The sequence below is a fragment of the Argiope bruennichi genome, chromosome 6, assembly GCF_947563725.1.
Source record: "Argiope bruennichi chromosome 6, qqArgBrue1.1, whole genome shotgun sequence".
NCBI lineage: Eukaryota > Metazoa > Arthropoda > Arachnida > Araneae > Araneidae > Argiope > Argiope bruennichi.
Genome location: NC_079156.1, coordinates 78,440,852 through 78,456,534, shown reverse-complemented (window position 1 = coordinate 78,456,534; position 15,683 = coordinate 78,440,852). Strand labels below are relative to the sequence as shown.

At 29.8% G+C, this 15,683-nt stretch overlaps 1 protein-coding gene across 1 annotated transcript in view; it reads left to right on the top strand.

Moving 5' to 3' along the window:
• LOC129972489 (uncharacterized) overlaps positions 1 to 14,924 on the top strand; it is a 40,193-nt gene extending 25,269 nt beyond the window's left edge. Inside the window, exon 3 of the mRNA XM_056086635.1 lies at positions 4,434 to 14,924. Coding sequence (XP_055942610.1) covers positions 4,434 to 12,269 — 7,836 coding nt within the window. The 3' untranslated portion in view covers positions 12,270 to 14,924. The remainder of the gene's footprint in view (positions 1 to 4,433) is intronic.
• The last annotated feature ends 759 nt before the right edge of the window (positions 14,925 to 15,683 follow it).

Sequence of the window (15,683 nt, the reverse complement as noted above, 5' to 3'; positions counted from 1 at the left end):
ATCGATAGTGGAGAAATGTTAGCGAGCCACGAGAATGAGAAGGAAGGTATAACCTTGAAGATCTTTTCTTTTGCTGTTGAAATTTTCTTTTTTAGACTATGATAGTAGTTTCATATGAAAAATTCATTAAGTCATTAGTGTACTATGTGGTTGATAGTATTATTGCATTACGATTTTTTTTTTTTTTTTTTGTATTTATATATTTGTTAAGTCCGATTTTGTCGTTTAATCTTATAGAAAAAAAAATTGCGGTTAACATATTAAATAAATTTTGAAATCTATATTTAGATGGTAAACTTGACTTATTTATGACATTCTTAATTAAAATGCTCTATGATTCACTGATTAAATATTGAAGTAAACGTTTTACTGATTGGAAATTTTAGACTTTAGTATGTGCATCGTTTTCACTCACAGTTAATAAAACAAAAATCACAGTAGTGTTGTTAGAAAAATTATTTTGCAAATTTGGTCTCCTGTCATAAGAGACCAAGGTTATATATAAAGGTTTGAAATAATCAATTAAAATCCTTAAGATTTTGTTTGTTTGTTATTGTAATTTTGTGATGAGCTTTCAGTCAGTAAGTAATGATTATTGTATAGTTATTTATCTACTGATGTACAGTATAACCCCACTTCACTGATCTAGGTGGTACGGGGCTGTTTGGAGTAAAAATATTTTCGATTAAGCCTTGAACTTCAGTTGATATTTTGCACCTAATTCTAAAATGTTTTGAGTGTCGAACTCGTAATTGCTTTTGTCGACTGCATTTAGTTCTTTATTAAAGCTAAAATCACATTTTTAGGATTACACTGAAATAAGTAAATTAATATATACTTAGCAATAATTTAAAACATGAATTACTTATTTAAAAAAAAAGATGTGTTATTTTTATTTTCTTCTTGCATTTTTTGATGTTTTCGAGTGCATTCTATCATATTTTCATTAGAGAGACATCAATTGGCATTGAGTCGCTGCATTTTTCAATAAATATTAAAGCAATCGAAAATAACATATACCTATTATTCTCGTGCAGTGCAGGGCATTTTTTTAAAAAAAAAATTTACAAATTTTTTAAATAACCCATATTTTAGTTTATTGAGGTTTTATGTACTAGCATTTCTCTCTTCCTCTTCTTTTCTATTAAAATATTGCTCCTCTCACAGATCTAATCTACTTTTTAACCAGCTAACTGAGGAAGCGATGACTCATACACACGTCGAACGAATTACAAATGGTTGCGTAGTAAATTTAGCAAAAAAAAAAAAAAAAAGTAATAAAGCGAGTAAAATTTTATTCTATATATATCTTTAAAGGTAATCAAACTTTTAATACTTAAAAATTAAAGGTTTTTCTAAGCGTTCAAGTTTTTTTGTATGCGAAATGCAAGAAACTTCCATTAGTAATTTGAATCCTTGTTTTCCCCGCTATATTCTGACGTATGAGCAAAGCCTATATCAAAGGATGAAACCACTCCCTATCTCCTTCTCCATAAGTCAACAAAAGGGGTAACGAACAGCTGATTCACTCTCCTATCCATCTTTCTCTCTTGTGAGTTACACCGCCATTGGAGGAAAACTCCCTCCTCGCTATTGGGGGGCGCTTTTCGTGATTCGGCCGACTATTGGGGCAAATCTTTCACTACGTATTCCTTAAGTGGCGGGATACGTGAACGTAGCCATTTTCCGTACGTTCTTTTCCTCCATTGAAACCACTGCTGACAGATAAACAGTTCTACGTAAGTGTTATGCGTTTGTTTTTTTAATTACAATATTTGTTTCTTCATAGTTGTGGTGATTTTTAAATCCTATTGTTTTTAATATTATTGAGTGATACGGGGAGGAGTAGAATTCTTTTTTTCTTGATGTGATGTTTCTCTTTTGCGTTTTCGCCATGTTACGTTGCGGATTTGAGTAATCTTGTATTAGAGAAGCTGCGATTAGATGGATCATAAATGAATTTTACTTGCTTTTTGCATTTTTATAAACTTTATTTCATACGTAAGACGTTTTAAAGAATAAGGAATTGGACTTCGAAATTTCGATTATTTAAATCACGTTGTTGCAAAATGAATTTAAAATATGCAAATTTTTCATTATTTTGAAGCACCTTTTATTTTAACTTATTTTATTATTGAATATATATATATATAATATTAGTGACAACTTTTCTTCTTATGAATTTTTTTTAACAGAATACTGAATGAGAATTGCCATTTAATTGAAATAATTTAAAATACAAATTTATTTTCGTTTGAAGCTTTTTTTTTAAAACACTAGATCCGAATAAGGTGCAAAAATACATTGAAAAAAAAAAAAAAAGACTTTATGCATTGAAATCGATTTCACTAACCTCAGCTTGGAAAAGTTTAATTATTTTTATCTGGGAAATTATTTCGTTTTTGAGTAAATTTTAATTCATAATTATTGATTCTTTTACCATATTTATAACATGTATCGTAACATTTAATTATAATAACTATTGAGGTTTTTGTTTTGTTTAATAATTGTAGCACCTTTTGATAATATAGTGCCTGGGTCACTACTATTTTTACTTATTAAAAAAATGTGATATCTATGTTGTCAATATTCAAGTAGTCCAATTATTCCTTTCAAGCATTGAATAAATATCTGTTGTATTTTTATTTTTAAAATGTCTTGAATCGGGTCTGTTCTTGTATTAAAAACTAGACTTGATTTTAAAAAAGTATTATTTTTTAATGGATATTAAAATACATTACTCCGATTTTGTGTAGTATAAAACAGTCATATAATGTTTTTTTTTAACATATAAGCAAACTTTAGCTGAATTAAATTTTTTCTGAGTCTTATTTAATATGGAATGGAATGTGACTTGCAACATGGCATAAATAGTAGGTAGATTTGGGGGGGGGGGGATCTTTAAATACTTTTGAAGTAATGTAAATAATTTTCAGCATGACTTTTGTGAATTAGAGGTTGACTGATTTGGCAAAAGTTATTTGCTGTCAGGATCTGTTATTTTCAAATATACCAAATGTAGCTAATTTCTGAGAAACAAGTTTTTTAGAATTTTTATTTATTATATTTCATATTAATTGTAGAGATGAATTAACATCTAATCTAAAAACTTTTAAACCTTAAATAAGACTATTTTCTAAACATTTATGTATGTTTTTTTTAATAAACTTAATGAAACTGTTTGTATGGAAAATATTGCTTTGATATAATAAAGTATATTTTCTACCATAGCAATTGCATATTTCATTTTATTATTATAAACAATTCAGATTTTGCTTTTTGCCTTATTAAGAAATATAAAATTCAATCAGTTATTGGCAAAATTCATTTTTGCTGAATCTTGTATGTAATTTGTTCTGTGGGGTGGAAAAAAAATATTTTTAGCCAATTATATTTTATCAAAAGTTTTTTTATCAAGCATTTATTTAGAAAAAGCTGAATGATTACATTACATTTATTACTTCAGTATGTCGGGCTTTTGTTGCAGTTGAAATGAGTGTGCTTTAAAGATTTATATGAATTTTTTTTTTTTTTAATAGACCACTTAATGTTTGAAAAATGCACATTTTTTTAACATGATTTTGAATTTACTGATATATTTGTTTTTATGTTCCAGTGTTTATTTTTACTTTTATGATTTTAGGGTTATTTAATTTTGTTAAAGGTTTTTGTATATTTTTTGTGAACGCTTGACATAAGCTTATTAATCTAAAGGAGAAGTTATTTAAAAATGTAAAAAAGGTTCTTGCATGTGTTCATAGCTTCAGAAATGATTTTTTTTTTTACTAGAATTTTGATTAATAATAAAAATTTTCTGTTAGAAACAGAAAATATAGAAAGTAGATAAATTGGAATATAATTATTAAATTAGCTGTATAATATGATGTGTATATATTCCAAACTTTTTTTTATGAATTACTTGTATTTTTTTATTAATGATTTATTTCCAAATTATCTATAATTTTAAATGGTATTATGAGTTAACATTATAAATTATTGGAAATGAATTGAAATAAATAGATTTAATATACTTTCCTAACTTGTAACAGAGTATAATCTATTTGGGAATTTTTTTCAGTCCATTTTTTTTTTTTTTTAAACTCCCAATTTATCTCTATCAATTATTCTTTTTCCATACATGTATTAAACATTTGAAAACAATTTGCCATTCTCGCTGCAATACAAATACAATTTTTAGTTATTTAACTTTTTTACAGTTTTCTCTAATGCTTTTATTAGAAAAGTTCCTTTTAAAAGAATTATATCTATGAGCAGTAAAAAAAATAATTTATTAGTATTTATTTTATTTAATTGTTAAATAATTTTAACATTGCAGGGAAATCTCTTTCATCATTTTCTCAAGATAATTCTTATCTGACAATCTATGAATAATATCTGTATTGTCAAAAATTAATAAGGCCTTTCTTTTTCAGATGCTAACAATGGAGCCTCCATTGATTAACAATGGAATTCTAATGAAATCAACTAATGTCAAATTAGAGGCAATGAAGATAAAAATCGTAACTCAGAAAGATTCAGATGAATCTTTTTCATCAAGTCTAAATGAAAATGGACTTCCTGGTACATCTAACACGTCAGAATTTGTAATTAAAACTCTTCCTAAAAATAAATCGGTTAATAGCAATATAATTATTAACTATGCAGCAGAGAAAGATTTTAGGCAAAGCCAACGAACTGAAGAAGGAGCCAAGAAAACCTTGTCAGATGTAAATTCTGTTATGAATGATGCAGCTTTGTTATTAAATCTTGCTACAGAGAAGGATAATGTATTACCAGTGGTAAGGAACAATACATTTTCTATGAAGACTCTGAAGCCAGATGCATTCCAAGAAAAAGCGGAATCATATAACAATCATGTCAAAGCATCTGTTGCTAAGGCCCTAGGAGGGAAGCAGATATATTTCCGTTTCCGTGTTCAAGAAAGTCTTCACAAAATCTCTCGGCCCAAAGATGCTGTGGTTTACCAGTGCCACATTTGCAAAGGGCCATACAAGCAGAAGTTTAGTCTTAAAAGACATTTTCTTCGAAATCATATAAACCCGGAATATATTTCGGCAGCCGATTTGTCCAACTGTAAAATCCCAATTCAAAATGAAGAAATTATACAGCAGTTTGTTGAAGAAAGCAAAACTCCTTCAGGAAGGAAACGATTCAAGACTAATGGTGCTGTTTTCTTTATCCCTGACGGAAAAACGAGGGTGCCTGGACTTTATAAATGCCATCAATGTCCTGGAATTCGGTTTGATTTAGAAGATGAATTAGAGGCACATTATTCATCCCACTTGAATCTAAATAGGGATGATGTCTTCCCATGTAATTTGTGCCCATCTGTATTTCAAAGGAAGCAAGCACTGTCAAAGCATATGGTTTCGCATACTGAAAAGAAAATAATTTTTCATTGCAAAAAATGTCCTCAGCAATTTGAGAAAATTACTGATTACACATGCCATTTGCAAATGCATGGGAGTGGGAAAAGATGCAAGTATTGTGAAAAAGAGTTTTCCACCGCAGCTAATCGAAAGCGGCATGAAAATATTCACGAACGTGGGCGAGTTTTTTCTTGCAGGCTGTGCAAAGCAAAGTTTTCTCGAAGTAAAGAGCTGGAGAAGCATATAAAAAAAATGCACAGTAATTTAAAACTTACTTGCCCACATTGTCCCATGCAAACCAGTCCCATCATATTTACATCACAGTATTTATTCGAAGCTCACATAGCTTTAAAGCATCGAGATATTCCAGGTAAAAAATTTGTTACAAGTAACAAAACAACAGGGTTGTACAAGACTCACATGCAGAAATTACCTAAGGAATCTTTCTGTTGTTACTGCAAGAAGAAATTTTCTTCTGTAAAAGCAATGGTGAATCATAAAAATGCTGTTCATAAGAATGAAATAGCGCAGCACAAGCCTAAGAAATTTGGACAAAAAGAAATTACCAAAGGGAAATTGCAAAGAAATCCTGAAGGCAATCAAAAACTTAAAAATTTGCCTATTAATGAAAAAGACCATTGTGAGAAAAATTCTAAATCTGATAATTACGTAAAAACTGGAATTTTAGGTAAAAAGCGCACTACTTATGAGAGAAAAGCCAAAAATTCATCTCAGTACAAGCTATCTAAAGATAAATCTTATCGGAAAAAGGATGAAGCTGAGAAACTGTTTTATTTTAATGTTTCCAGCAATGTTGCTGATAATCTTTTGAATCATGTTGATGGTGGACCTAATCAAATAAATCTTAAAAAATCTGGCTTTCAAGATCCAAGTGAATCTTTTGATTATAGATCAAATACAAGTGAAATTCCTTGGTCAGCGCATAATTTCTCCAATTGCTTTGACAGTGATGGTGTAATGAGTAAAAGAGAAGAAAAGTCACTATTATTTCCCCAAGAACGGTGCCTTTATGCAACAGGGCTTGAAAGGAATGAAGTTTCAGTTGAGAATACTGTAAATTTGAGTAGCTCAGATGAAGGGACTATGCATTCTGATAATCAGGAAGAAAAAGAGAAACTTATAAATCATGAATTTTGTGCAACATATGTTTGTGGTGTTTGTAAAGGTATATTCCCAGATTATTCAGCATTTGAAGACCATTCTGTTAATAATCATCCAAATGTGGAAATTTCTTTTGTTGAAATTGAAGGCACAAGTAACAATCCACCAGATGTTCCAGGAGAATTGAGGAGACCTCCTTATACTTTGCCTAATGGCATGCTGATTTCTTATGAAGTGTCACTCCCAACTCAAGTACATTTTGATAATATATGCAGTAAATGTGAAAGCAGATTCGATACCAAAGACGAGTTATATGCTCATATATTTCAGTGTACTACTGAAACAGACATTCATTTTCGAAAGAAGCTAAATCAAAGAAATAAGAAAGGATTTGCAATGAAAAATAGAATAGATTCAAGTAGGAAACCAATCAAAAGCTCTGGGTGGTTCAATCGGAATAAACAAATTTTCAAGAGTGGATGTTTTCGTAGAAATAAATTTCAGAGTGGAAAATACTATTTCGACATGGAAAGCAACGAAAGAGATAAAAGATCGCCTCAATCTTCTAAGTTATGTGCAAATCGTTGTCCACATGCATTTTGTGAATCTGTATTTATATCTGCAGCGAAACTTCCAGAACATACAGAGGTTTGTCCTAATAAATTCAAGAGTCACACAGCTGAAGAGCAAAAGTCGAAAAAATACCAAATGAAAAAAAGTAAAGATAATCAATCGCTTGAACATTCGCCTTCACCTATTTCTTACAATGAAAGTGGAAGCAGTAATGATCCTGTGAAAAATTCTAACATTTCAGATACGGGTACCTTGTCAACTTTTACCTATGACAATGCATTACCTGTTGAATTGCAAGAAGAGGTCCATGATGATAAAACAGTTTCTTCAGAAAACCAATGTTTAAATGCTCCACCTTCAAATAATTTGCAAAGCTCTGTTGAAAAGGAAAATGATGCAGATTTATACTGCGAAAAAACTGTAGGTTTAGAAAGGAATACTTCTAAAACGTCTCCACTTCTCGATTTAGATATTTTGCGGAAACTTGTTAAAAAAGTTGAGTCAGCATTATGTAAAAATGACTTGCAGATGGAAGATGTGACTGAAAAATCAGTAAAAAAAGTTTCTGAGCATTCTACTGAAGCCGAAAGCTCAGCACGGAAAGTTTCTGATCATTCTGAAGCAGGGAGTTCGGCAAAGAAAATTTCCGAGCACTCTACTAAAACTGAGAGCTCAGTAAAGAAAGTTTCTGAGAATTCTGCTAAAAATATAGACGAATTAAAATTGCCTGTAGGTAGTATCATCTCTGCTAATTCAAAAAAGAGAGTTTCTGAAAATGCAGTGAAGAATACCAAAAGTGGGAATGTAACAAAATCAGTGGAAAGTTCCAGTAGTGAGAGCACAGTTGAATTATCTACAGTTGGAACAGCAGAAACATTGCCTAAAGTTAATTTACCTAAAATAAAGGAAGTTGTAAAAGAAATCCAGCTAGCAGCTTCTAGTTCACCAAATTTGAAAAAAAGTAATACACCATTGACATTCCTTTCACCTGAAGTAAATCAAAATGTTGAACATTCTTCTCCAAACAAGAATTTACTTGTATCAAATGGAATGCATTCTCGGTCTGTAAAAGAATCAAGTGTTACAAATGAATCTCAACAATCTGAAAAGGCTAGGCAAAGAAAAAAGAGAAAGCCTATAAAAATAATGCATAAAATGATTGATGAGACAGAGAATAATCTGAAAATCAATTTAACTTCATTCTCATTAGAGGAAAATAGTTTTAAGCCTATTGAAAATTCAGGAAAACATATACTCTCTACAAATATGTATGCTCAGATTGTAAAATCACCTGATATGGTCCCAGAAAAGAATAAGATGGATTTTCATAGTTCAAATGAAAAAAGCACCACTATTATTCTTGAATCAGCTGCTGTTGATTCTACTAAAAATACTCAAATTAATACTGATGAGGGAAAAATATCTACTCCTGTATTTCTTCCACAAGAAAATCCAGAAGGCAGTGAAGACCGTGACAGTCCTAGTCTAGAAGTGCTGGTTAGTTCAGTTACTCAAAGCATTGAGAATTTTGATAAACCCTCTCTTCTAGATGATGAAAAATTTGCTCTTCAGACTTCTGATTTGATAAATCCCACTACCTTAAAAAATACTGGTATGGATTTAACTTCTAATAATGGCTTAAACTTTAAGATTATTATACCAACGAGTGATTCACCTTCCATATCCCAGGCATCCGATAAAGATGCTTTGAACTATTTTGCATCGGGAATAACTGGAGATGAATCACCAATGCCTGTCTCTATAGATAAGAACAATGTTAAGACATCAGTGATAAACAAAATGAAATCTATACTGAATGTTACGGAAAATGCATCGGATACTGCAAGGCTTAAGGAATCGATTAACAGCAAAATTAAGAATACTGTAACTCCACTAATTGAAAATACTATACCTGTTACTGAAAATACTCAAAAATTAACTCCTGGAGAAAATAAATCTGTAGTAAATTCTGCAACTGTTAATCTGCATGCAGATGTTTCTCCTGAATTTCAGAGAAGCCTTAGTTTTGACAAAAGTATTAAAGAATCAAGAAAGGAAAATGAAGAAAATGAAATGGGGAAATCATTTCTGAAAGAAAAAGGAGACAATAAAAAAAGAAATGATAATAAAAAAGGAGACAATGATTCCTTTGATGGAGACGAATATTCTTCTAAAAAATCTGGCCATGGTCAACTTGCCATGGTTGATAAAAATAATATAGTTAATTTAACACCAGAACAGAAATTTAAACAGCCTAAGGATAAGATGAAATCAAAAGTAATAGAAGTTGTTCAAAGTACATCCACTGAGAATGGTAAGAATGAATCACAGATGAAGAAAGTAAATTTAAAACCTTCTCTGGACAAGAAATGTTCTGAAGATGACAAAGGTATGTCCTCTAAATCACCTGTTAATAATAATACTCAACCTCAATTAGCCTTGGAAGTAGATAACCATCTGACTAACAAAAATAAAGTTGAAGACTGTATTCCATCAGAAAACAGTGCCAAATTAAGGCTTTTAAGAATGAAAAGACCAGCACTTAATGAATCTTCAGATAAAGCAGCAAATGAAAATATGAAACTTAGTAATTCATCTGAAAGTGATAACTCAAATACTCAGATGTCAAAAAGAAGGAAAAGTATAAATGATTCAGGAGCTGTTGCTGGGATGCACATTTCGGATCAAGCTTCTCTGGGGAACAGTTTGGATCCAGCTGCTGTTGCGAATAGTATGGATCCAGCTGTGGTCAACAGTACAGATCAAGCTGCATTGGTTGACAGTTCTGGTGTATACAATTTAGAGTCTATAACTGCAAAAGCCTCCATGGATGATGGTTGCTGTTCGAAGGCATCAGATTACTCTTATCCGGCTATAGATGATAAAAATATTGTGGTGAAGAAAGAAAAATCGGACAATGAGCTATTCCTACAACGTAACTGTCCATATTGTTTTTTAGACTTTGCGTATCTTTCAAATTTCAGACGACATTTGAAACAGTGTCCTAGTAGGACTATGAATGTTGAAAGTGAAACACCTGTAGCATCTACTTCATCACAGTTTCAACATTTACCGAAAAAGAATGAAGTTGAAGAAAGTATGCTGAATCTTCTACGTCATCAGTCTAGACAGTACGAGCTAATTAAGGAGACACAAGATGCTGAAGATAGCAAGCCGAAGATTAGTTTCCGGAAATTCAGCTGTCCAAGGTGCCACAAAATCTATTTGAGTTACTTTTCATTTATCCAGCATGTGTTCCAAGTTCATAAGATGAAAACAGCTAATGCTGGTGATGCTTCAACTTCTCAAAGTATGAAAGTGCTGCCATTAGAGGAGATTGAAAGAGACATGCATCAAGAAACAAAGATAGAGGATATTGGTGGTGCTTCAACTTCTCAAGATGCTAAAGTGATGCCCTTAGAAGAAAATGGAAAGGAAAATAACATCAATTTGCCTGAAATTTGTGATAATACTTATGATATCTCTTCTGAATTAACTGATAATGGAATGAATTCAAGTGCTATTGTTGGAAACAGTGTGGAAAAGATTGACCAAGCTAATGCAAATAAGAAAGAAGAGAACTTTTCCAGCAATATTCCTTTTCATGAATTAAAATCAGATAATAAAGAAATTATGTTAGGTTCAGAACTAAATGTTACCAAGTGCACAGAAAACATAAATAGTTCAGACAGTTCGAACTTAACTGGCAAAGAAATAAAAACTTTTTCTTCATCAGATGGCAGAAATGTTTCTAATTCTCAGAATGATAAAGAATTTACAGACCCGTCTCTCTTAGTTTTACCTGCCTATGGAAAAGGAAGAGGCCGTAAAAAGAAAAGTATAGCAGAAAATTTGTCAGAAAAGAAAATTGAGTCTACGATCGAAGAACAGTCTTGCAGAACAGAAGATACGTCTGCTGTTAGTGAACCAAAAGCTACAGATACTGTTACTAATAACTCAATGCTGAAAGAAGTTGGAGAATCACTCCTTGTGAATCTTAAATCTTCTAAAAGTACATTAGTAAATAAGCTTAGGAGTACTTTATCAAAAAGTATGCAGAATGGAGTTAACTTAAAGGATACTCCTACAAAATTTGTCAAAAAAACAGGAACACTAAAGAGTGCTGACAGTGATCCAAAACATTTGGATAAAGATTCCTGTTCCCTTAAGTCACACATTAAAAAGAATGCAATTGAAACTTTAAAAGCAACAGATAAAACTAATGCACATCACATTTCTCATCCACTGAATACATCAAGGCGAGGTCGAAAAAAAAGTGTTGTTACTCGAATTCCTGTTAAACAAAATATCAAAGGCTACAAACGAGAAGCCAATAATAATCTTTCACTGATTGATGTACCAAGTGAAGTTGTCGATTCTTCTGCAGAAGCTATGGAAACAGAATCGAATTCAAGACTTGATGATTCATCAAAAATAAATAAATTGAAATCTTTGCGAAACCAAAGTCTCCCAAGTACTGGATCATTGACCATTTCAAAGGAAAAAAAGAATTATATTAAAAAGATCAATACTAATACTCCCCAGTCTAATAAAATGACTAAGGCTACCAAGCCTACAAAACCCTCCTTTCAAGAAGTTAATCCCGATGTTCAAGCTAGTCAGAAATCAAAAGTCAACAACAAGACCAGAAGTTCGAAAAGCATCAAAGCAAATTGTGATAATGAACCCATTCCATCAACATCATATGGCCCAAGCAGAAGTAGAAACTCCAAGGTGATAAATATTTCTCTTGACTTGTCTTCAGAGCCTGAAGATGCTGATGACATTCAGCAAAATAAAACCAAACAAAAAAGGAAACCTAATAATAAAATCTGCCCAATTTGCAAGCAGAAATTCCCTGCAATGCTGCAGCGAAACAGACATTTACAGTTAGTTCATGGACGTAACAGAAGTCGAACTGAAGGTTCTATTTCTCCCACATCAGTGCCGGTGAAAAAAGAATCTGCGAGTAAAATGACAGACAGTCCTGTGAAGAAAGAAACTGTCAATAAGGTAATTGATAGCTCTGCGAAAAAAGAAAATAAAGTAGCTGACAGTCCTGCTATTGTACCTGATAGATCTGCTTACCAGAGACAGTGTAGCAAACCTCTACCTCCTTTGAAGAGGAAGTATCAGAAAGTTGGTGGTAAGAACATTCAACCTGTAAAAAAGACAAAATCATAATCATTTAATGTTTTCAAAATACTGTAGCATAAGAACCTATAGTCAACTTTTTTTTCTACATTTTTGTATGTAGTTGCATTGTTTCCAATACCATCAAATATGTTTATATGCATGTTCTATAATTTTAAACTATTTCAGAATCATTTGATAAAATAACACCGTGATAAAAAAAGCAAATAAGTGTCAATAATCTGGATCAATTAGAGCTGCGTTGTGCCTGAATTTGCTAAATTCATAACAATTTAACAACCCTTAAAATTTATTTTAACTATAAATATAGTTTACAGAAGTTATTTTGTTTTTAAAAACAAAAATGAGAATAATCAATAAATTATTTAGCAAAAATTGTTAAATAAATTTTGAATGAAAATGGTTATAGATATGCGGTTATCCTGCACTGCATAATTTTTTTTCTTTAATATGTTAAATAGCTTGAAACATATCTTGAATATGTTTTTTCTTTAATAGTTATTTATGAAGTTTTGATTTTTTTTTAATGCAATTTCTTTTATACAGTTCTTAAATATGGCACAAAAATAGGTTTGACTATAACTTCAATTTGTATGCTTTAAGTTAGTAACATCCTTATTGACTCTTAATTATATCTTAAGTCAATAATAAATTCAGAATATTTTGTTGGCATTTTTATCACATTTTTTTATTTAATTTAATCTTTCATTATCTACGTTTCATTTTGAATAGCATCCTTCCATGTATATTTATTGATTACATGTAAATGTTTCCTGTGTTTTTATGTCTGTGAGAATGTATTTAATCTGCATGTATATTTATAAGAAAATCTAATATGAAAATGTTAATTCCATAGTTATACAGTTTTTTTTTTTTTTTTTTAAATTTGAACTGTGATATTCTTACAATCATTGAAAAATAAATCAAACCAAAGGAATTTTATTTTTCATTAAATCAATCGTATAATTAATCTATATTGTAATAATTAATTCTTCATCCCCTCATCTTTTGTCTCTTAATGCATTAAATGTCACTTAGGAACTATGTGTATACTTCAAAAGGAATAAGAAAAGATTTGTTTATTTTATTGGGTGTGTGCTATAAATCTGTTTTGATTCCTCTCATCTTGTATTATTGTAAAGATTAAGAATTTGAAAAGAACTTTTATATGAGAGTTAACTTTTTAAATGAGAGTTCAACCCTTACTCTGCCTTTTTATTTATTCATTTTGAAGAATTAAAATTTAATTAATCAAATTTGTGACTTGAAATTTTTTTTAGTAAAAAATAAATAAAACGTCTTTTTAGGCTTAGTTATAATTGAAAAAAAGGGGGGGGGCAAAATTTCTAATAATTTATTTTTATTATTAGTTGTGGATTTAATTTTTGTTATATAATATAGCAATTGCAAATTTTTTGAAAAAAAAAAAATCTCTAAAGAAATCTGTAGACTTTTTGGTGTGTTAACCTATAAATCCTTAGAATATAAAATCTAATGTGTTTTTGCTACTTGAGAAATGCAAAATAAAGAGATGAAAAGCATCCCCTTTTTGTTATTCTAAAAATCTACTTAACCTATTGTCTTCAAGGTTAATCTATTTGAATTACAAAAAATGAATTTTCCTTGTATTCAGAAATGTTCTTAAACAAGTTTGATCGAGAAAGGGAGGGGGGAGGGGATTGTTGAGAACTTGATGATCAAAAAGATTATTATATTATGAAAAGGCTGTCCATTATTTTTGCATTTTAACAGAATTGGAATTTTTTTCCCCTTAAAAAATGTAAAAATCAGACTAGAAGGGGGAGGAAAAAGAGTTATGCTTCGAAGTGCCTTAAGATTTTTTTTTAAATTTATACATGTCTATTCCTTAGATATTTTATATCGGAAATTTGTGTAACTATACCACTTCTATTAAAGATATTTCTTTTCTAATACAAAAATAATAATCATGGAAAGTCTTTCATGTTCTCATTAAACCCATTAATGTCCAACTTACTTTAAGCATAGATTTCAGGAAATATCTTTTAAAGTTAAAAACATAAATATTAAGATAACTGTGAGGTAAAAATTCTAAGAAAAAAAGAAGTTTCTAAAGTCAAAGAAATTGGATTTAATTTTAAAGAGTAGATTAAATTTTTGAGATTTATTGAACATTCTATAAAGAAAGGACATCTAAAATCTTTTTTGTAGATAAATATTAGAAAAGAGTTTTAGAATAATAGATTGTTGATTGTTGAAAACTATTTTCAAATTCCTTCCATTATTTTGAAAAAATTTTTTTTTTTAATTTTTCTTTCAAAATCTGTGAAATGGATAGTATATGTTGATTGAAAATTGTTTTGGGAAATATTGAGCAGAAATTACTATCAAGTTGCATTCTTTTCTGCTATGGTATAGAAATATAACTGTCTTATAAACGTTGAGCTGGATTAAGGTGCATATTTAATGTGTCTTCTCTTTTTGTATGAAAATTAAATTTCAAAAGAACATGGATGAGCTTTTTTACAATTCTTAATAATTGTGTATATAGATATTTTCTGATCAAATCTTACATCATATGAAGTTAAAAATGTACTGTATCACATTTGAAAAAAAATTTCTAGAAATGATACTTGTTGTTGATTGATGTTTATGTGAATGTTTTAATAATGTGATATATATGTGTGCCTAAAACTATGAATTATCTTTCACGACTTCTTTACATAAGCATTTTTTTGTATTTAAACGTATCTGTTTATGTACAAAGAACAAAAAGGATTTTCTAAAAATAAATGTTTTAACAGAATCTAGTTTGTTTTTTTTTAATTCTTTTATTCAAAAAAAAAAATCTGTATTAGTTATTGATGGAGGGATATTTTTCCTCTTTCCAGGATTAGCTGGAATTAATGTAAATAATTGCAAAACATTTCAACGAGGATTAACTATAAACTCAAACGTAATTGTTGAAAAAAAAAATTTTTTTTTTAGTGAAACTTTTAATTGGAGGCAAGAAACTTCTCAATTTATTAATCATTTTCTTTTGACAGATTTTGAATCGCATTTGTTTTAAAATGCTTGGTATTTTTCATTTTTTAAAAAATTAATATTTATTGATCTTTAATGTCTATACACATACCATCTGCAATGAAAAACATTACTAATATTTCAGGTTCACTGTAGAAATAATTTCAGCATCTTTATATAATCAATTAAATAAGACAATTATTACATATTGCTTTTTCTGTTAATTTAATTTCATAAATTATTGTATTGATTCATATAAATTCAATTTAAATTTCCTTACAAACTAATTAAAGAAAACTAAAATGTTGATTGAATTGGATATTATATATATTAGAGTGGAAGTTGAAAAATTGCTTTTGAGTTGAATATCATTTGAAATCATTTCCCCCTCCTCTTTATTTTTACAAAATTAGGGAAAAAAAAAAGAGTTTAAATTTCATT